Raw genomic sequence first — 22,999 nt, 5'->3', positions numbered from 1 at the left:
ACTCATTAGAGAACTGTTGAACCCTTTTGAAAATTACGCTGAAACAGATGAGTCCTTAGTGGAAAAAACTCCAAACATCTCCAACAGTGAAAAGAAAGCAAAGCTCTGTAACACATCGACTTGTCCTCATTAGCAGCTGCCGTCAGCGGTGTTTTGTTTGGCTGATGGATTTATTTTTATATAAAGAAGAAAAGTACAAAAGGTCGAGGACTCTCTTAAAAAGAGCGTCTCAAACCCTCGATGCGCTCTGCTTTGTTGTTATGACTGATTATTCGAAACACTTCTACAAAACCACTGACAATAAATAAATAAAAATCTTGATTTTCACCATAACTACCGTGAACCAGCAGAGGCGAGCTGCGGGCTTACTGAAAGTGTTTTGAGGTATCAGCAAAAGACGCATTGATGTGACAACAGACGGAGGTCAAAGCCAGTTTACAGATGAAGACGAGCGACTGTGGAGTCATGAGTAACAATGACAATTTGTCCCACGAATCGCCCTCTGCGAAAGAAGCGCTCTGTGGTGCTCCGTGGTCGATGTGATTGGTGAAGTTTGTCTTATTTTCATGAGTGCACTGGAAACACTGTGAAGATAAGCACAGTAGCTACAGTAAAGACAAACTGTGGCGTGCGCTGCGACATCGGTTGTAACTGAATCAGACATACGACTGAGTGCGCGGTCTCACACAGCAGCAGAGAGTTGACGATCTTTGTTTGTGATGCTGGGCGAGCTGAGGGCGCTGACCTTGGTGCTGATTTGTGACACGATCTGCACTTTTTCCGTCTCTTTACTCTTAGTTCTTGAACATTTATGGCTACTTTTTCTGCTTTACCTGTCCAGTCTAAGAACCGCAGGCATGACTCAGTTATGGGAACCCTCCATGTGTAAGTTCAGTGGTGAGCAACTATAAGAAAATTATAAGATAAGAAAATGTATGCAGGAAATAAAGTCATATTTGAACAAAAAGGTAGAGAACCTTAGAATATAATATTCTGTGCGATGTGCATCTAAGCTAGTCAGCTTCATGAAATTCTGATACGATTATTATATTGATTGTTGTGATTAATCGTTACAATATAATGTCAGCAAAAAAGTGTTAACAGATGTTGGCATTTGGCTGCTTTAGTTTGCTGACTTCGCTTGTATTTTACCTGCGACGCTACTTGACTAGCAATGAAAAGTGTTGGATATTGATTGTTTCAAGAGAAATATGATCCTGGGAAACCTGGATCGCTGCGCTTCCACCCCGCACGTCACTCTCCTGACATCAGCTCACAGCTTAAAAACCCGCAGCGCCGAGCAGAGTAAACACAACCAGACACACCTTCATGTGGGCGCATCGGCAGACAAACACTTCTGGAAACTGAACAAACGATTCGCTTCGATGTGGTGCACTTTACGCGCTATGAAAGCGGGACATTTCGGGATGAATTTTTGCAATTAACGGTTTCATTTTGGGTAGCGTTTCTATATTTCCAGAGCAAGGTTTCTAAACATCACAGAAAGTTCCCGGACGCGTGTGCACTGCTGGTGTGAATAATGATCAACGACACTCTTCCCTTTGGAGAACTGGACATCAATTTTTCTGCCAAATCAATCAGCCAAAACCACAGTGGGTTCCCTGCGCTCAGACTGGAGTCAAAGTCTCTGGTCACTTCAGCCACGATGTTTGCCGTGGGAGTCCTGGGGAACCTCATCGCCATAGTTGTGCTGTGTATCTCCAAAAGGGAGCAGAAGGAAACCACTTTCTACACCCTGGTCTGCGGGATGGCCATCACAGATCTGTTGGGGACATGCTTCACCAGCCCGGTGGTGATCGCCACATATGTGGCCAGCCGCTGGCCGGGAGGAGTGTTGCTCTGCCACTTCTTCTCCTTCTCCATGTTGTTCTTCGGCTCGGCCGGGATGTCCATCCTGTGCGCCATGGCTGTGGAACGATACCTGGCCATAAACCATGCGTACTTCTACTCCCAGCACATAGACCGCACAATGGCTCGCTTTGCGCTCTTGGTCGCCTACCTGGTCAACATTGTGCTCTGCATTATGCCGAGTTTTGGCTTCGGGAAACATGTCAGTCATTTTCCCGGGACTTGGTGCTTCCTGGACTGGAGAGCGAAAGATCCGCTCGGGGCCTGCTACTCCTTCCTGTACGGCAGTGTGATGCTGGTGCTGATCGCGGTGACGGTTCTGTGTAATTTGGCGGTGTGCAGGTCGCTGGTGGGGATGAACCAGAAGACAGGAATAGTCAGGACGGAGTTGTGCGAGCCGGGAGGATCACGTCGCCGTTTCCCCCGGCTGCAGTCTGTCACCTCAGCGGCGGAGATCCAAATGTTCTGGCTTCTGATCTTCATGACCATTGTTTTCCTGGTCTGCTCCATCCCTTTGGTGGTGAGAAGGCTATTTATTCTGTCGTTTATTCGTTTGTAAAATTTGCGAACAGTGTGCACCTACACGTTTAGTTATTTGTGCCAGTTTAATTACTAATTAAACTAGACTAATTAGAACTTTTATCTCAGACGCTCTTTGTTTCTTTGTGGCAGGTGCGGATCTTCGTGAACCAGTTATACGATCCTGCTTATGTTTCTGCTGGAGGGAAGCCTGACTACCGGAGGGACCTGTTGGCGATCCGTTTCGCTTCATTTAACCCCATACTAGACCCCTGGGTGTACATTTTGTGCCGGAAGAACCTGCTGCTAAAGGGCTGCGAGAAGCTTAAGAGGACTGTGGCCCGAATTAAAGGAGGTCGTGGTGACAACACTGGCTGGGTAGGAGGCCAACACTCCCCACCGTCTTTAAACAGCAATGACACCAGTTGCGCGTCTTTGCGCACAGCCAGCTACAGGAACGATGTGGAACACCAGGTGTCCATCAAGAATAAATCCTTTACGGACTTCGCAATGAGGCGAGCGTGGGAGTACGACACCGCCCGGGTAGACTTTCACCCGTTCAGCGTCGAATCGACTGCGATCATCGGCTGTGAAGAGGAAGTAGGAGCTGAATCCAAACAGACAGTAGCGGCCAAGTCGTCCCCAGGACGCAGCGCCACGCCGCTGCGCTCTGAGCACGTTCGACGAGTGGACATCGTCACCTGCACGTTCAGTACACCCAGTTCATGCCAGTCAACTAAATGCCTCTGATGGACATTTGTTGTCCACCACAGTTTCGAAATGTTTCAGCTGCTGCTTCAGCTACACAACAAACCGGTACTTTGAGAGAAAAACGGGCGCTGCCAGTGACACACACGACGCTAGCAGTTAGCACTTCTATGTTTTTGAACCGCCAAAGAGCCATACCAGCTCAAATGAATGAAACACTTGAAACACTTAGCGACTAACTGTAACTGAACTCATTTCAACATTAGCACTCTCTCACACCGCTCCCTTATGTGATTTAACCTACGGCAAGAGACATCTCAGTTTGATTTTAATTTTAATGTTCCACTTGAGGAGCCAACACAAGAACAACAGTTGACTGTGCAGAATGCAGTTTTACATGTCCAACAAATTCTTCTTCATATCAGTCAGAATACTGTACATCTGCATTAAGGTGACACCAGGAAAAACAAAAAGCCTCAGCCTACTGCAGCTTTAAGTTGCATGTGGAATTGTTTGTGCAGTGAACTTGGGGAACACTGAGGGACATACTGGGGTCACCGCAGTCACTATGGGTGCTGCATACAAAAACATCTTTGTCCCAGAGTCCAATTGCAAATTACAGACAGATCTGGTTTGCTCTATATTAACACCTTTGCTGAAAGTACACGGGCAGGACATTAAATGAAGTTTGTAGTGATGATTTCCAAATGTGGAAATTTATATAAAATATAATCATACCCCATGGGTACAAAAAACAACACAAAACTAAACAAAAAAACAGAAACGTGAGTGAGTTTGATACTCTGTGAATCCATATGTGCCCGTTATACGTTATAAATTGTGTTGTTGTGGTTACAATTTATTTCATACTTTTCTAAAAAATCCACATGCTGCTAATTTACTCTGTGCCATTGAACAGTGTTGCACGATGGAGGGAAAACTGAATGTAGACCTTTTGAAGTCTTTTTTTTTATATATATATATTGCACATTCGCATATAATGTTTTGACATCTGCAGTTGTAGACAGTCAGTGTAAACATATCACCATTTGAAACAAGAAAAAAAAATCTCTCTTACTGTAGGCTGTATGATTTGTGGTGTTTGCTGGATGTGTTGATGGAGAGAAATAAAAGGACACCAAACACAGCACACAGCTGAAGCTCTCCCTGCTCGTTTGTTTAAGGAACAATACATTAAAGAAAATGTTCTCAGTTGAACAGACAGGTGGCAGGAGAGCAACACGTCTCTCAGTCCATGTGGAGGAGGTTCAAACACATTTCTGGAGTTCATTTTAGACCAGCAGGTGGCTCTACAACATAAAAAGTCCCCATGGACAAAGGTAATGTGGCGCTCACCCTGTTCACAGCAAAAATCATTATGAAGCTCACTCTTCCTTGTTTTTCAAGCTGTGTGATCAGTGAATTAAACAGTGATGACAAGATGTATATTAGAAAACTTTATTCCCTTAGAGGATAATACCATACAAAAATAAAGGAATATCTATAATAATAATAATAATAATAATAATCTGCACTGAAAGTACATATCTAAGATGAGAAATGTTGACTTCCTGTAGTATAAATGTTTGCTGTACACACACTTTGAGACTGACATCATTTCTCCAAATTAATGACAAAACCAGAGATCAGCTGTCAGACTTTATTAAGTATACCACATCATTTCAATGTAGGTCAGTGGGACGAAATGAGGAAATGAGTCAGTTCAATCAGTTAGCTTTTGAATGGCATTTTTGTTTTATGAAATCATTCAGCTGATTTCAGAAATGTATATTGCATCCAATCTAAGTCTGCCCAGAATCAGCTGTCCAGCCCAGGTTTATGAGGTGTTGGATAAATGTGAAAAACAGCACCTTTAAAATAGAAATTGTACATACTGTTTGTGAGCAGAAGTAACTGTCAACATGAAGTCTGAATCTTGGCAATAAATAGATATTGATCTACAATATAGAGTTAATAAAAACAGCTCTCATATCAAGCTATAATAAATAAATAATTTATCAGAAATAAATATATTTTTACTTTTATACAGTAATACATGAAGATGCATGGCATCCATTTGGCTGAGTTCACCTGAACATAGAAAAGATTCAATGTAATGCCTGTTTTTATGTGAAAAAAATGATATTGTTTTTTTGGGAGGAGCTGCTTCACTGTGATTAGTAGTGAACATCATGTCAGTCTTTTGTAAGACTGAATCAGAATATAAACACAGCATCAGTCAGCCTTCTGGTCTCGCCTGTTCAATCAAAGCAGTCATATTCACATATAGTCTCTTTAATGTGTGATAACTGGTCTCCAGCATCCTACATTAGTTACCACTGATTCAGCTGAAAACAATTCACTCTTTGAAGACGCAACAATACATCCAGACTGTGAATCCCTGACGACTTCCCCCTCAGGCTCCGATTTTGATCCCAATCGTCCAGCTGTTCCCAGGCCTCTGCCTTATGAGCAGGCAATACACCACAGGAAGACAACAAGTGGCCTCCATCACTACTGCTGCTGTGTGTGAGTTACAGCGCCCCCCTCTGGCTCTTCCCTGTATCCAGGCCTTCCTCACCTTGCACCTCTTGACTCATCTCTGTTCAAGATGGGTGACAGCGGTCCTTGTGCACTTCTTCAGCCCATACACATGCAGCTGGCAGCTGATAATGACTGGATGGTCCTCCACGTGGTCTGGGCATCCATGAAGGAAACCGGCTCATACCGGTCGGGCCGGCAGCAGGGGTGGCTGCTGACCTTGCGGGCAGTGCGCCGGGGTAGTGAGCCGTTCTCCAGCAGCGCCTTCAGTGCCAGGTCATAGTTTGTTCTTGAAGACTGGCAGGAGCCCACACAAAACTTGAAGAGAACAATCTCATCGGAGTCAAACCCCAGACCCAGGTCCCGAACTCTCATCTCTCGCTTCTCCACACGGCAGTCCCTGCTGCTCTGCTTCGGCTGCCTGTTTTTACCTTTTCTGTCTTTTCCTGTCTCTTCCTCTTCCTCCCTTTCTTTCTTCTTCCTCTTCTTCTTTTTCTTTGTTGAACCCTTGGGTTGAGGTTCTGAGGGGTCAGATGAGCGTGGGGAGCGCCTCGCCCAACGACTACTGGGATGGTCATCCACCTCATCTATTACAAAAGGGTCTGTGATGGAGAGGAAAGAGGAGTGGTAGACAGAGAGTTACAATGAAACACTTACTCAGGAAATTGTGAGCAATAACACACAAATTCTCCTGCAAAATTTCAACTTAAAACGACTTGTCACACCTTAAATCAGATAAATGTATTTTGATGACCGAAACACACAGCGGATGTCCAGGCTCACGCCCTCTTTCCACTCAAATACTGTTTGGTTAAGCAGGTGTGCTCTAAATCACACTTTCATAAGAGCTTCCGTACCATATAGAGCGTGCCAAGTAGAGTAAGGGCCACTGTCGTCTTCCTGCTCTTCATCCTCCACCACCTCTGGAAGCGTCACGGGAAACTCCCGCTCCTCCTGGCCGCCCAGCAGGCCCACAGCGCGGCCTGAGTCTGATCCCACACCGGCAGCTTCAGCTTTCATATGAGCTCCTTCCACCAGAGGCAGCAGGCAGAGGAGCACCCATAGCAGCACCTACAGGAGACAGAAGTCACGTGTTAGATGACAAAAAGAAATCTGACAAATTTGCTTTCTTGATGTTCTTTCATGCTAAAATTTGACATAATAAATGAAAAAAAAAACAGGGAATAAAAGCAAGGATTGCTGTTCAAACTAATAAAAAGTACATTTTCATTAACGAGACCTGTTTTCAGTACTTTACCTAACTGATAATTCTTATATCTGGATAAATTGATTTTTTTTGGGCCACTTGGGGGCAGGATAACAAGCTGTAAAGATGAGATGACACTGACACATTATCACCTTCTTAAGCTGACACAAAAAGTCTCTTGGCAAACAATAGACTATTTAAACATCTAGCAGAGTCCGCACTATTTTAGCATTGTTTTTCTTGTCTAACAGCATTAGTATTCCAGCAGGTTACACAGAGCAGTTAATGTGCAGACTGGTAAGCCAGAACAAAGAGCTGAAACAGCTATGTAGCTGAGAGTAACTTAGCTATGCATTATATGATGGTAGACCATCATGTTTAGCGGACAAGCTGTAATGCGAGTTTCAGAGGTGCCAGTACTTTTTTTAAACCTTTGCACAGGGCCAGGCTAGCTGTTTTCTGTCTTTATTCTAAGCTAATCAGCTGCTGACTCAAGCTTCATGTTAACGTACAGACACAAGTGTCTTATCTCTCTCTTTCTACTAAGGTAGTAAGGTAGGTACTAAGTATTACTCTTGTGCTCATGGCGACCATATATTTAAGAACAAAACTAAGGTAAGTGCTTTATAGATATAAAAACAGATTAAGAAAATGAGATAATACTCATAAGAGCATGTAAAACACACAGATCTTCAAAAGAGATACGGCAGTACTTTGTCTTAAGCCTATTTCATCAAAAGTGATCTCACTTACTCCTCAGTAATACTTAAGTCAAATAACTCTAATTTTCTTTCCGCCCTAGATAAAGCTTTGGCTTATAATTTAGCAACTAATGCTTTGGCACTGATGTGGTTTTATGGAAAGCTCAGTTCTGGGCTTTGCTGGGATGGATTTCATTAACAATTTATACATGCACATAACTCATCCTCTGGTTTATAGTGGCCTGTACAGTGGAAATGAAAAATGATAAGGCCAGGTTATTTGCAGAGGTGGTGATTTCATATAACAGCAAATAAGAAGACGATGGATGGAGGAAGAGATGGAAAGTGGAAGTGACAGAAGATAAGAGAACAAAAAAGAGCAGCAGGAGAAGAAGGAGAGGAAATTTTCAGGGTGCTCTTTTGGCAAAGATGTCCATTCCTGACAAACCTTGACTTTTGCTGATATTACAGAAGTAATCTCCTGTCTATCCTTCCTCCGAACCCTCCATCTGGTCCCACCTGGAGAGAAAGAGGGAGCGAGAGAGAGGAATGTAAGAAAAGAACAAGGCTTCACTCTGTCAACTTCCCTCCTCCCAGAACTCCCCTTGAAAACATAAACTAAAGGCAAAACATGCGGGTGATATGATGTCTATACATTCACAATTGTCCAGATACTGTAAAAAAAAAAAAAAAAAAAAAAAAAAAAAACAAAGAAAAGAAAAACACTGTGGTGGGCCCCTGAGCAAGCCAACATGTCACATAAATCACGTCCTCAATGCATGAGGACTGTGTGTTTGTTGCTGCTTCAGTAAAAGAAGCGTATTTGCTGCCAGCTAGTGTGGCCAGTGTCGGCTTGTCGGCTCATACATCCATGCAAACAGCCTCGGTCTGACAACAAAAGGCAGCATCTGTGATACACTTGTCAAAGGCATTCTTCAGGGTTATTCCTGCAGCAGAGGTACAAGCAGGGGGAACCAGGCATAGCGAGAGCACTTCACGGAGGTCCTGGACAAAAAAACCACAGAGATGCAGGACAGGTGATAAGAAGTGTCATGGCTGCAGATGTTTATATATAGTACGTGCAGTGTGGAGGATTGTGCTGGCTGCAGCCATCAGGTTCCTTTGAGGCCCCCTAAATGTGAAACTCAGCAGAGGTCAGAGCATGAAGTACTCAGTGGTAGGAACTTAAAATGACCTCGCCTATCTTGCATCAGTTCTCCAACAAAGGTATTGCCACAGGAAAAGTCAGGGAATCGCTGACGTCATTAGGATACATCCTCTGGGTACCAGGAAGGAACACAAGGAACAGTGTTGGGAGGTAACAACCTTTCGTAAATAAATATAAAAAATAAATGGAATCGTAATCCACCAAATCAAAATTTTGGTCGGTATACACTCTTTTCAGTATACATTCATTCTATTACTTTGGACCGTTTCCCTGCATAGGGATGCCTTCTTGTTTCATATTTGAGAACGTAGGTCAGTGAGACCGTTGGGACAAATTTCAAAGACAGGATGGCTTGCAGACAGGATGAGTCTGTCACGTAGACAGAAAACTGTTCTAAGATCACCGTACAGTGTGAAGCTTGTGTACCACCACCAAAAATGCTGTCAACATGGAAATTTTTTAATGCCCAGTTTAAATCATTTGTTAGAAAAGTAATGAAATGTAATAAGTGACATTACATTCATGAAGTAACTAAAATAGTTATATTTTATTTTTTATTTAAGTAACCTTCCCAGCACTGCGGAGGAATGGTTTTGGGGACCAGTTCCTCTTTTCATGGGCAGGAAGACACTGTTGTGAGACTGACTGTGAGACTGTCCATCAATATTATTATTATTATTACTTGTTTTTGTTATTATTACTTGTTGCAATGTTTATTTGACACCCTCGTTCCCAAACGCATACAGTCTGCAAATTTTGAATGTTGGATGTTTTGGTATCTTTATTCTTTCTTCATAGCCCCTGATCTGACCTTTATCACATGACCTTCCTCATCAGATGGTGTTTGACCAGCAGACATTCCGATTTACATTTTTCTGAGCACTTTAAGGACAATAAAATTTGAAATGATTCTTTTCTGAGGTCAAGGTAGAAAAATTCATTTATTCTGTTTCCTTGGAGCAGCCTCCTGAAACACGTCAGAGAAGCCAGATCCATGCACGTCTTTAAAAAGCACCATAAACCCCACTTTCCTTTGGCTTCTTTTACAACTTTTGTTGTTTCTACGCTCTATCTCCTCTGCCTCTTTTTATTCTCAGTTTCACTTGTTAGCCTGCTTTTGCCTGCCTTGTCTGCTGTATTCAAATCTGACAAGAACATTTTTTTAAAACAACTTTCCACCCACAGATACCTACAGCATCTTTGAAACCACATCTGTCATCTCTAAGATGCTTTGTATAATCTTGGCACTGAACTATGACAACACTGTATGCCCATACTAATGTATTCAAGCATGGACTGTTCATGTATTTGTAGATTGCACTGAGATGTAGAGTCCCATGTTTATTTAACAGTCAAATACAATCCGAGCAGTTCTGCTGGTGCAGTGGGATGGAAGACTGACAAAAGGTTACAGATCACAGGTCACGATAAGACCTGTTCATGCATTTATGTAATCCTGCGTGCTCCAGCTGTACAGACACTGAGGTGTGGGGCAGAAAACAAGAGGACGAGAAGAGACAAACTGAGCATAAGTTAGCCACACACCACACACCACCACTGCAACCTAAAACCAAACTGTGCTGACTTTTTGGCCCTTAGTCTCCCTCCGTCTCTGGACAGAGTGCTAGAGATCCTCAGGAGAGGTGCCATTCTGAGTCCCTAACGCCACAGCTGGGAGTGTTTATCCCCTTTTAGATCAGCGATCTGGGAGTCTATGTGGGCCTGTCTGCTGGTTCATTTCACCCTGGTGCTCTGGAGCTGTTTACAGCCAGATGCCTGCAGCCTTTTCAGGGATGAGATGGGTGGGGGAGTCGAGGGGTGGAGAGAGGAAGAAGAGAAGGAGTGAAACACTGGTCCTTGAAGTGCTCCAGACTAACCCAAGCTTACTGATGATGATGATGATGATGGTGTATGTGTGTGTGTGTGTGTGTGTGTGTGTGTGTGTGTATGTGTACAGTTTCGGATTCAGCAGTTTGCATGTGCATGTTCCTATACGTGTTTAGCAAGCTGAGCATGTGCTTTTTCCCTTTTTGGCTGATTAAAGACTTTGGTTTGCCCATCATGCTGGATGTCTGCAGCAGGGAGAGCAGAGTTCTTGTCACCTTCCATCTGCACTGTTGGTCCTCTGCACTCCATTTGCTGTTCACAGTTAGTTAAGTGGGTGAGCACTCCTGAAGCAAGTACAACCCATAAAGCCAGCGCCAGCTGCTATTTCAAGAGCTTATTCTGCTGTTGTGAACTGCTATCACAAATACTGTTTAAGTGCTAGGACAGGATGGATGTGGGTTTTGTTTTGAATGTTTTAAAGATATTTATGAGGCTAAAGAACAAAATATAGGAGACCCTGCCAGCACAAAAGCAACATCATTGCACTGAGTATTGTGGCTCTGAGTAGCATTATGTCTGAAAGTAAAAACTGAACTGATAACATTTTATTTCTCCATTATGCAGTGATCTTAATTTATGTTAATTCCAGCACTTTTTAGCTCAAACAAAAGCTGAAGGAGAAACAAGTACATACTGTATTTTCCTTGTGCTCTTTAGGTTGTCCAAACAAAGATCTAAATGTCTGGTATTAAGTCTGTCACAATGATCAATAATCAGACTTAAAGGCATATAAGTACGGTTTAACATATATCTGTTCCACATTTAAAACCATTCAAGTCCTTTTTTCCTCAATTTCACTTTAACTGCTCCCTGCCTTTGCAAGGTTGTATACCATAAATAACGCAATAATTCAGTGCATATGACTTCCATAGATGTGACTCAAACTTTGCAAACTTTGATTAATTTTGCTCTTGCTACACAATAAATGTGTTTTTGATTAGTGATCCTGTTACCTTCTGTATACTATTACATCCTCAGACCTGAGCTTTGCCCACAGAGCCTCCCCCTCTCACCTAGTTAAAAGAGTGAGAGAGAAAAAGCCCTCCTATGTTTTGCCTCCCCCTAAAAGCCAAATGTCTCTGATAATGACCTCCTATTAGGGACGCACTCTGTTCTCCGCTGCCTGTGCATGTACGTGAAATGTTCTGACCTCCAGCTTTAACCTGTCACTACCACGGTGCCTGATTGCAGGAGCCAGGAGAAAAACAAGAGTACAGTAAATCACCACTGGCTCAATAAAAGACACCTGCAGTGTAAGAGGAGATGCAGGAGAGAGAGGCAGAACACCAGGAGAGCCGTCTGATCACTACCAGACACAGAAAAATCTGCAGAGGTCCCACAGAACGTAGCATGATGATATCTGCTGTACATGTGCCCCAAAGCTCTGCACATGCAGAGCAGCGTGGAAACTTGTTGTCTAACTTTGCTTTAATCTTGCTTTTGGCATTCTGTTGACAGAGCTCCATATCGTTTCAGAAGTATGTCGTGCAAGAAGCTTCGGGGAGTAATGTAAAGATCCCACGTTCTGACTTGTTGTTTTTATCCTTATCTGAGTGAAGAGTCAAAGGAAAATCCTCTGGGGCAACAGATTATAAATTTGTGATTATAAATAAGCTTTAAGTAATTAATATGATGTCAAGGAGACAGGTTTTCCTGCACTTTCTCTTTACTCTCATATCCGCTTCCCTTTGTTTTGTATTTTCATCAAGGTTCATTTAAAGCTTCACACACGTTAAATGTCTTTTCTTCTTGTTAAATGTGCTCTCTTCCCCTTTTCCAACTGAAACTATTTCACTCTTCAGCGGTTACACACAGCCCGTCTTAACTGTGTGAGGCAGGCACAAAGTCGAAGGAGAACAAGTTAAGATGAGGAGCCATAGAGAGAGAGAATGGGATAATAAAAGAACTCACACGATAAGAGTAAGGAAAATTAAAAATAGAGAATGACTTACTGTCCAGGGGAAAGAAAAATGAGAAAAAGATAATTGAACCTCTGAATGGGAGAAGTCTAAAAGTAGAGATAAGGTGAACACAGGGAAGCAAGTGAATGACAAAATGAGAGTGCAGAAAGACAGCGTTGACTGAAGCCCGGTCAGTCTGTAATCCCATAATCCCTGGCAGGCAGGCAGGATGTAATTGCTCGTTAGTGCCAGTTTCCACTCTGAGGCCTGTCACTGCTGGAAAACCACAGAGTGCCGGCAAAATGAGAAACAGATAGCAGCTCCCATGCCCTGGTTCAGATAGGTGAGGAGCCCCCCATCCGAACACTCCTGAACACACACACACAGGAGGCAGATGTAATCAGAGGTGTGGACACTACAGAGCCTGGAGAAGGATGGTGAAAGGAAAAGTGAATCTGTATGACCTCACTCCTGTCCAGGAGGTTTTATTAACTGACGAACAACATCTGACTCTGTAGGTGTCTGGGATTCTTTCAGGCCAGTAAGAGACAGTAAAGTGCGAGAGAGAAATATGCAGGAAAGGAAGCTCTCATGGACTGAGAGGAATAATCTGTCAGGAAGCCAGGTGACTGACTGTGAATTAACATGGGCTGGACTGAGCTGGGCTTCATAATCACACACCTGCAAAACTGTTGATATTCCCATGCTGAGCTGTACTTTGTGCTTAGTGCTAATTAGCAAGTGCTAGCATGCTACTGTACTAAAATAAGAAGCTCAACATAGAAACTAATATGCTTTCTTAACATCAACATGGCTTGTCAATATGAGTATATTGCATGCCAACATTAGCATTACGTTCAAAGCACTGCTGTGCCTTCATACAGCTTCACAGAGCTGCAAGCAGGGCAGTAAACTCTTAAAAAGTGTTGCTGAGGCTAGCACTTGATGATTTTGCAGTTTAATAGTCAGATATTTCCCTCACGAGATGGTGACGACCAAAACAGAGCTAAAACGAGAATGAATATTAGATTCACATTCATCAGCTGGACGGAGCTCCAAGTGAGTGCTACATTTGTGCAGGATATGTAAATAGGCAACTATTTAAAAGATTGATTATGAGTTTATGCAAGGATAACTAGCCTCAGATTATGGAGAACAGTACCTCTTTCAAGTTTTGCCTGTAGGGTTAAACAGTACAACCTGGACCTCATTAGAAGTACCTATTAGAGGTAAACTTATTGGTTGATAAACCTGAGTGATTAGTGTTTTACTTCCCTGACCCTGCAGCCTTCACACCAAAGAGAGGAGCTCCAGAGGATCGTGTCTAATGGTTCTTCAGTGGGACAAAGAAAGTACTTTTAGTGGGAAACAATGTGTCTGAAGTGTAACAGTTCTGGATTAAAGCCCTCACACATGTAGGCTCAAGTTGCCAAAGGTGCAGTGGAGAGTTACTGCAGGTCATCAAAGCCCCGAGATCAGGGGGTTGCAACAAACTCAATAAAATGCACCTTTCCATGGGGCATAAAAGCGTCATCTGTGACCAGCATGTTAACCTTGAGCTGCAACCCGGTGACGTTATTACGACAGACGGAGAGAGTGAGAGAGAAAGAGCTGCTGTCATCATCTCAGTCGCACATCCACCTGGCTCTAATAAAAGAAACATATTCTCACTGTGAAGCATCATTGATGCTGGAGATAAACCCCAGAGAGCCGAGGCTGTAATGTAGCTCACTGCAGAGAACACTGACTGATATATAATGGTAATGTTTAGCAACTCAAAAGGAGCAGTGAACACAACATGATGACCACAGTCACACAGGATCACGTATTACCTCAGGCCTGAAACGATAGTATGCTGATTTACCTGCTCAGATATTTTAGACACTCCCTGGTTTCACATATGCAAATCAGGTTCATTCTTGAGTGTGTACACATTTTTGTTCTGCTACGTGCCGGACTAATTACTACTTGTCTGATAAATTTGCCACATAATAGCTATTATTGTTGTTGGTGGGCACTCTGTCAACTCCTGCCGGGATCTCTGGTTTCCTAATAATCATGTAACCATTTCTATAAATCTGTCAATAACATTTCATTTAGAGGAAAAAAACTGAACTGTTATCCTCAGACACTTTATTGGCACTTTACTCCAGCCTAGACAAATTATTTTACCACCACTTTATTTTGAGGTAAAACCAAAGTTGTGTGCATAGTACACCTAAAATGTCATTAACAATCCATCATTGCACAGGAAAGCTGTGTCTGCAGAAAACTATGTTGATCCTGAGCCTAAACTATGATGGATGTTCGATAGTTTGTTTATATTCTTACTGGTTGCCTTTGAGATAAGGTACATTAGGCGAGCTCTGGGAAATGGTTTAAAGCTGCACCAGTCAATATTTTCATATTAACACTGGATCAAACATTATATGTATTGTGAGAGACATCACTCATAGTGACAAACCCCTCCAAAGGATGCAACTTTAAAACCAATAGACTTCTCATGTTTGTTGCTCTGTCAGACCTCCTCTATTATGAGTTCCTAGCAATTAAATTGAATGAATACAATGTTATTATTAGCAACAGGAACAAAGTTGTAATAAACCACAAATATCCTCCAACACACAAACAACAACTGAATCAACTTTGGAAAGCAGCAACAGCAAGAACAGAAAGGAGTTTCTACTACATAAAGGAGGAGTCATGAACCTGCTGTAGGTTTTTTTTTCACATCAGCTTTAACTTCCACAATGTATAACTGCCTCTACAAGATTAAATGTGCAGGGTCACTGGAAAGTTTAGCTAATGTCCAGTTAGCACTAATTATCCCCATAGAAACCCATGATGCACTAGGCTCACAAGCATCTTGTGACCCAGTCAGGTAAATTAGATGGGACAGCATCATCTGCTGCAACGGGCCCCGTTTTCCCAGGAGCGCTGAGATGAAGACAGCCTTCTGATGCGACACATCTGTGTCTTCACTGTCTCACTCTTCTTCACGTTGTTTCTCACCAAGGCAGGCAGTTCCCCAGTGTCCCTGACCCTAATAACCCAAATTCCTGCCTGATTAAGTTGGTTTTAAAAGGAAGCCACACAGAGAGCGGTTGGGTGAGCCTCACCTTAAATGGGAACACATTTTAGCTGTGTTGGAGCGATGATCAGAGGGTAGGATTTCACTTTCCGGTGTTTGTGAGGCCAGCGGCGCATAAAAGGCCGCTAAGAGGACAGAAGGAAAGAATGAAGAGGGATGAAGAGGAATAGATAGAAACACACACCAACATTAAACACAGGACATCTCTAAGCTTGTCTTTCTTTTTCTCCCTGTCTATTTTCTCTCAAACACACTTTGTTAAACTGATGTTCCCACTACAAAGTAGCTTTGCACACACACACACACACACGCATACAGAACACTTCACCTTTCATACAAAACCACATAACACACGCTCACCCACTGAAGTCGCCTCTCCCACCCTTGTGACCTTTTCTTGCTCCCATCTCATGTTGTTATTTCTCCAAATTAAGCCCACACTGAGCCCAAGAGTAGCGCTCAGACAAGTGGCCATCTGTGACACACGCACACACACACACACACACACACTGGTCATTATTGGTGAGTCTTGTGGGTGAACAAGCGCTCTCCAAAGTGTTTCCGTGTCGCCCGCTCGTGCCCCAGACAGACTGAGTTTAATGACCTGGCCTGATAGTTCAAAGCAGCCTGCAGACGCTATGATTAATGAATCTGACCTGCTAATTTCAGGAGAATACAGCTTATTGTATCAAAAAACACTCTCACAGACACAAACACTGCACCAGGCTAGTTAACATTCTTCTGCATTTTGAGAAAAAGTTGTTTTAAGGAGGGAGATTTTATGATAAGGACAGGAGTTTGCTTTATGTTTCATCAGCGGCTCCAATAGTATTAACTGCCACTTTTGTTCTAAATAATTTGCTCTGTTTGAACTAGAAAAAGTCAAAGAGCTCAACAACAACAAAACAATTCAAGATCAGAGACAGAAATAATTCCCCCAGCGTACTTACACCAGATTGCCCACTGCTACAAAAGCAAGGACCCAGAAAACAGAAGTAGCATGGGAAGCATTTGTCTGAAGGAATACATCTAACAAACTGAAATTCCATTTTGTCAGATCATGCCTCCTTCAATTTGCCCTGAAGGAATCACTGAGGTTCATTGCGTACTTTAAGCACTTCCAGATTGAAGTTGCCCTGTGGCACTTCAGGTTGCATAATCAATCTCTCTCATTGCACTCTCTCCATTAGTCCTTGGACAAAACAACTAGAGTAACGTTACACACCGTGGCTGAGACACAGATGAGGAGAGGGCTCCCTGAATGCCACACACATCCATCTTTTAATGACAGATTTAAACAAAGGTTACAGCCTACTTTAAGTGTGAATATTTCACTGCATTTAATGTTGCTATGAAAGGAGCAGAATGCTTGATTCTGTTGCTGGTAGCCTGTCACTGTGTTTGATGCCGTTTTTATGTGCCTTAAGCTTATGCCTACTAAACCATCTGTTCATTTCACGTTCTGCATTGAGGTCCCTTCCAACTTTGCGTCAACACATTTGGAAGCCCTCATTTTATGTCCTTGTTCCCCCGTGAGAACTTTTTACAGAACAATTAAAGTTGTATTAGAAGACTTGGAGCTTTATCTGAATTGAATCTATAAAAACACTGCAGTGAGTTTGGTTAAAAGGAAACAGCAGAAAAATCAAGCTGGTAAACAAAGTATAGTGTAATGTTTGCAGATTTTTTAAATAATTTGTTGACATTACATTTCTTGGTATTCTTAAAACAGGAGTGGGTGACATCTTTTTCCACAGGGCTTAGATAAAGTAAGCAAAATGGACACAGTATGCTAACCACCTCTACCATACAGTCTTCTAAAAATTAACCATCAGAGAAAGGCTTGTATGACAGCATGTAGCTAACTTTCTGTGGCAGTTCTTGGTTGCTTTGTAAAAATATCCTGTCTGGTAGCTAAGTTGGAACACAGTTTCAGGGGTTTTCTTCATTTCAAAACTTAAAAGCTTGTGGCTTAGTTAGCATGATTGGCTAAAAAATATTCCGCCTTGTCTTTTGATGCTGTATTATTTGAACGCTGCGATCTTGGATTATCAAAGTAATTCCTTTGAATCAACACTTGTGACAAACTTTTTCAATGCCCACTCTCATGTATCATTAAAAACAATTCAGAGTCAACTATTCCCTTTTGTGACGCATTCATCCTTACTTATGTCTCTGTCTTCACAACCGCCAACATAACTTCGCAAATGAGGTGAGTCAACTCGAGGCCTTTATTCCAGTCTACATGGAGGCAGCGCCCTCTGTTGGAATCAAGTTAAATAGCAATACAGCCTAATGGTAGTCATGCACCTCAAAATTCATTAACATAATGCTGCCATTTATTGATTTTCTTTTTGAGAGTTGTTTTACTTTTCTTAGAAGATGTTATGAGCCTGACTGAAATGGTCCTTGGACAAGTTCTGGTCCTGGGGCTGAATTTTTGCCCGTGTGAATCTTAAAATCTCAAGTCCAACATGTAAATTTTGTGCTAGCTTAGGCTACATTTTAGAAGAGTGACATAGAACAAAGAAGAAAAATGTCAGAGCTGGCTTATGTGCCTTTATCCATCCATCCATTTTCTATACTGTTTATCCGTCAAGGTCGCGGGGGAGCTCGAGCCCATCCCAGCTGACTACGGGCGAGAGGCAGGGTTCACCCTGGACTGGTTGCCAGTCAATTGAAGGGTGATGTGCCTTTAGTCTTGGCTAATAAATAATATCACATACACATAGCATTATTTGGCTGTAAATTTTCAGTAAAGCAGTAGTTATCTTAGCCAAAGTTACATTTTTTTTCATGCTAACTATAGTTACCTAGCTCTGAATATTATGGATATTGAGTATCATTTCGGCAGGGTTACTTATTTCTATTTAATTACAAAACTATTATTTACAATAATTTATCACTGTCCTTCTAACTAACTGTTTTTTTCTTTTCTTTTTTCTCTTTTTCTCTTTCATTTGGTCATGTCATTTGGTTTCAAGTGTCCATGAAGCAGAAATGTTATTTATGGGCGGCCTTGCTGCACTATACTAAAGTTAGTATAGCTATGGCTATTGGCTGTACATTGAGGCAAACTTAGCATTGCGTAGTCTTGCCCAGCAACACAAGACTGAGAAATATCTATTCTGGAAAATTTGCAACCTGCCTTCAGTAAGTCCAAACATTATTGTAAAGTTGGCTAAAGGAAGACAAAAAGACTACATTATTGTTTTTGAATATGAATTGAGCTCCATAAGTAAGTGATTTTTTTTTTTATCCTTTCTACTTTATTTCTAATTCAGTCCCCTTTGTTGAACGAGGTAGATGTTGTGTTTTTCTTGGCAAATTTGATGAGAAAGATGCAATCTTTTCTAAAAAAATGATGGCTTTTGTCTTCAGCATATCTCAGTGTCCTAAATGAAATACACAAAAGTAATATGTGAAGCATCAGTGTCTGCAGCTGAAAGCTTAGTGAGAAATGAAAGACCAGAGAAACAGTGACAGAGCCTGTTTGCCGTGACCCTCCAAATGTATTTATGAGGATGTTTCCACACAGAGGAGTGGAAATAAGAACAACAACCTATTTTACCGTTTTAATTATGAGCGTTTAACTGACTGTGAGCCTGACTATCAGCATAGAACAGTGTAAGATCAAGAAAGAGTTAAACCCATTACACCAACAAACTACGTGCTAGCTCTCGTAAAGCCACATGCCAGTTAAAACAAACCAGACCACACATCAGGACGCTGCTGGTAAGGAGAACGCACCGGCTCGCCATACCTGACCCCCGGCAAGGCCGCTGACCCTGTGACCTCTGACTGGAGGAAGTGAAAGCCGTGGCAGCGTGACGGGGGAGTGTGAGATGCCTGCAGCAGAAGAAAAGCTCTCATGTTCAGCCTGAGAACAAACTGGCAATTTCAAATGGCACGAGTAAAGAAAAATAAGGTTGTTTCACGGCATGTTTTCGCACATTTTACAGGCATTTAGTGGAGGATGCCTGCTGGGGATGTGTGACATGTCTCAGGTAATGCCAAAGCTCTTGCACGCACACACACACACACACACAGATTCATCAAGTACAACAGCTTTGAGATGTGAAGACGAGACAGGAAAAAAGACGAAACACCATAGCGAGATGTGAACATCACAGGCCTGCTGTTAAGTAAGCCTCATGTGTATGCATGAGTAATATTGTATGTACATGACTGAGTGAGTCAGTGGGCCTTTGAGTCAGAGAGTAAGTATGAAAGTTCAGTGACGCATCACGTAGTCTTAGTTTCTTTGACTCCTTTGAGGACAAATCCTGACGAATTGCGCAATTCGAGACAGAAACCATCACAAACTGAAAAGTGAGCGTATTCAAGGAAAAAATCCAGAGTCAGAGAAACAGCAACAAAAGCATCTCCCACCTCCACTCCATGGAACTGAAACAAAAGACAGTTTCATCTGGAACCGGAAAGAAGCGTGCTCGACTTGAAGGACGTCAAAACATTTGAAGCTTAAAAGACTTGATCCCTGATCTCCTCAGCGGAGAGGAGGGAAATGGATGCAGCTATGGGTGAGTGTGTGTGTGTGTGTGTTTGTGAGACCAGCACTTTGATATTTAGATTTGCAGCCCACCACAGGAGGGTGTCATGCTGGAAGAGTTTTCTGACTGTCACTGCTTGCTCCTCACACACACACATGCTCACAATCACTTTGATTTATATTTTTCTATAATTCAGAGTCACCCTCTAGCACCTTATAAACACCTCAGACCATCAATCACGAATCTTAGCGTCATAAAACACCGGGAACAAACTCCACCGCCCCACTCCTCCCGGACTGAATTTCACTAACGATCCTAATAAACATTAAATTAAGTGCAAAACGGACTCCTGAGTCACGGTGATCCTCGAGAGTCTTAGAAACCTAAAGGCAGGTGCGTGCAGGGGAGGTTTGGAGGTCATCAACAAAAAGCACTGATATGAAAAGAAATCAAACATCAAAGAGCCAAGTCAGTGTTGTCACAGCAAACATAAAGACAACAGCTCAGGCCTGCTTTCCCAGCAACATTATAAAGATAAAGATATCCAACAATACTCTTCTAAATGACAATGGCATTATCTTAAGTCCCTGTGGAGACAACTTTATAGAATCTGAAAGACGTCTTACCGGCTGTCCTGTGCGCATTCTGCTCCAAATGCGCAGCGGAGAGGACCTGAGAGCCGCTTCTTCCACGCTGGATGCAGCTCATGTTTGTGGCTATCCATTGGCTACGATGCGACATGTTTTACACCTTGCTGTCACGGCTTGCAAGTGTTCAGAGCGGGCTGTCTCCACTGAGGCTGAAGCAGACATGAAAAATCCATCTAACGCGCTTCTGCTTCAACAAGAGAGGCGCCTCCTCCTCGTTTTTTACGCGGCCAAAATCCCCTTTTCTCTGGCAAGTCTCCTGTCACGGCTTCTTGGCAGAGTCTCAGCACCCTGGACAAGAACAAGGAGGGTGGACAGTGAATACAGACTGTTAACCTTCGGGATAAACTCAGATTAAAAGTCTCAAGCTTTATAATGGATTTTAAAGTTTGATAGAAATACCACCATTGCATGAGACGAGTTTCGAGACGAGGTTTTTTAAGTTTTTTAATATTTTTTATGGATCTTTCATTTTAATTAAACCCCTCTGTGTTACATTTATCGCGGCTTATTACATTCTTGTCTTGTTTCAAAATGGCCTACAACTGTTTCCCGATAAGTTCTAAAACGTTTACAGGAGAGAAGTGAATTTACCTTAAGCGCATTTTCACTTTTTAAGGAAATGTGTATTTTGAGACCAAATGACTTGTTAGGGTGGAGGTTTTGCAGACGGAAAGCTATTCAGGTCAGAGGAAATAAACTTTACAGCTGACTGGCGCATGCAGGTCAAAGCCTATATAAAACCTAATTAGGTAGAAGTTTGTTTGCGGTGGCATAAACACCCCAACACGATGGACGAGAGAGAAGGACACACAGAAGTGTATAAAATATTTGTCCTCAATTAGCCACGGTCTCCCTGCTGACTCACGTCCAATCACAGTTTAATGAAATGAAGCCAGTTTTTCAGGCGTGACTCCCCTCTCCTTGTCTCCAGTAACCTGTTCGGTCTTGCCTCCAAACAGCCTGTATGGTTAATGAGTAAATAACACAGCGCGAAATTTCTCACAGCATGTTCTGCGTATCTGTCAGGTGAAGTCAAGGTCGGTACAGTATCAAAGCCACCGAGGAGAAACCCTGCGCGGTCCCCGAATTCCGGACGAAATCGGAGGGGAGTCTTGTTTTCTTCTTCTGTTACGTGGTAGCTGGTAGTAAGCGAAATGAATAAGTTCAAGCTGGAAAAACAATGTTGCTTTGTCGTTCAAAACATCTTTCTTAAACATAAAAAGTCCACGCGTCGCACCTTTACGCAGCTTCAGTCCGCGTCTCCAACTTCTATCTTAAAAGAAAATCTCTTACTTTGGACTCAGGTATCCAGTTTTCAGAGACTGTGCCGCTCCAATGTCTTCACAGGACTCTACTACACAGCTACTAAACAATGTCTACAATGCCTGGCAGGACCGGAGGCTATGCGTAAAAACAGCACGCCGCTCCGCCTGTCAGACTGAGTGAAACCGGAGCGCGGTCTCCGCTGCACAAAGTGCTGTGATTTTTCTACCCCATCCTCATAGCTCAGATGTCTTTTTGTTCCTGCGCTGGGAGGAGGGAGGGAGGGGAGTGATTGTCATACAGGACGCTCGTGGAGCGTTTCTGGAAACGGGTTTCAGTGGAAGAATCCGGTGAGTGGCATCTGTCCTACACTGTTTATTCTCCCAGACTCATAAAATGCACTTGGTTAGGTACACGTGCATGCAGACATATAAAAGCTACACCCGCACCAAGCACGCGCACACACACACACACACACACACACACCACATACAGTAGTGGCAAGATACCCAAACTGAAAGAGATACAAAATGACAGCGTGTCTTTGTGCTCAGTTTGTTTCTCTTTGCTGTTTTTCTTTGTGATGCTTTGGTCTCTCTTTGTAGTCATTTTGTGTCACATTGAGGCAGTTTACATCTTCCTGTAGTTGTTTTGCATCTATTTTGTTGTGTTTACACCAAAATTAGGATATATATGAGTTTGTTTGTTTTTTTGGTTTAAAAATGTAGATAAACTAGTTGACCCCTTTTCCATTTCCAGTGGAAGAGTTTGCCTTTCTTTTGTTTTTCTTTTTTTCCTGGTCTGTCAGGGAACAGTAGAAGCAATATGGAGGACAGCGACAATTTTATGGTGGTTACTTTTTTTATATATAAATGACTGACTGATGTTCAAGCAATGCTTGCACAAGAAAAAGTGTTTACACGTCAACATTTGGAATTTCAACACATGTCATAGCACCATCATCAGTAAAGGAGTGAAAATGA

The 22,999-nt window shown here is 42.5% G+C and overlaps 2 protein-coding genes across 2 annotated transcripts; one reads left to right on the top strand and one right to left on the bottom strand.

Annotated features, from left to right (window-relative positions):
- The first annotated feature begins 1,433 nt into the window (after positions 1–1,433).
- On the top strand, positions 1,434–4,239 carry ptger4c (prostaglandin E receptor 4 (subtype EP4) c). The gene is made up of 2 exons (XM_046409646.1): positions 1,434–2,389; positions 2,542–4,239. Exons 1-2 carry the CDS (start codon positions 1,541–1,543, stop codon positions 3,136–3,138), a joined length of 1,446 nt encoding a protein of 481 aa, XP_046265602.1. The 5' UTR covers positions 1,434–1,540; the 3' UTR covers positions 3,139–4,239.
- Positions 4,240–4,623: 384 nt separating this feature from the next.
- LOC124069955 (artemin) lies at positions 4,624–22,269 on the bottom strand. Its single transcript, XM_046409499.1, has 5 exons — positions 22,047–22,269; positions 20,730–21,041; positions 7,994–8,064; positions 6,495–6,708; positions 4,624–6,239 (listed from the first exon to the last, which is right to left on the bottom strand). Exons 2-5 carry the CDS (start codon positions 20,842–20,844, stop codon positions 5,737–5,739), a joined length of 903 nt encoding a protein of 300 aa, XP_046265455.1. The 5' UTR covers positions 20,845–21,041; positions 22,047–22,269; the 3' UTR covers positions 4,624–5,736.
- Positions 22,270–22,999: the final 730 nt, after the last annotated feature.

This window comes from Scatophagus argus, chromosome 13 (assembly GCF_020382885.2).
Source record: "Scatophagus argus isolate fScaArg1 chromosome 13, fScaArg1.pri, whole genome shotgun sequence".
Taxonomy (NCBI): domain Eukaryota; kingdom Metazoa; phylum Chordata; class Actinopteri; family Scatophagidae; genus Scatophagus; species Scatophagus argus.
This window is presented reverse-complemented; position numbering and strand designations above follow the sequence as displayed.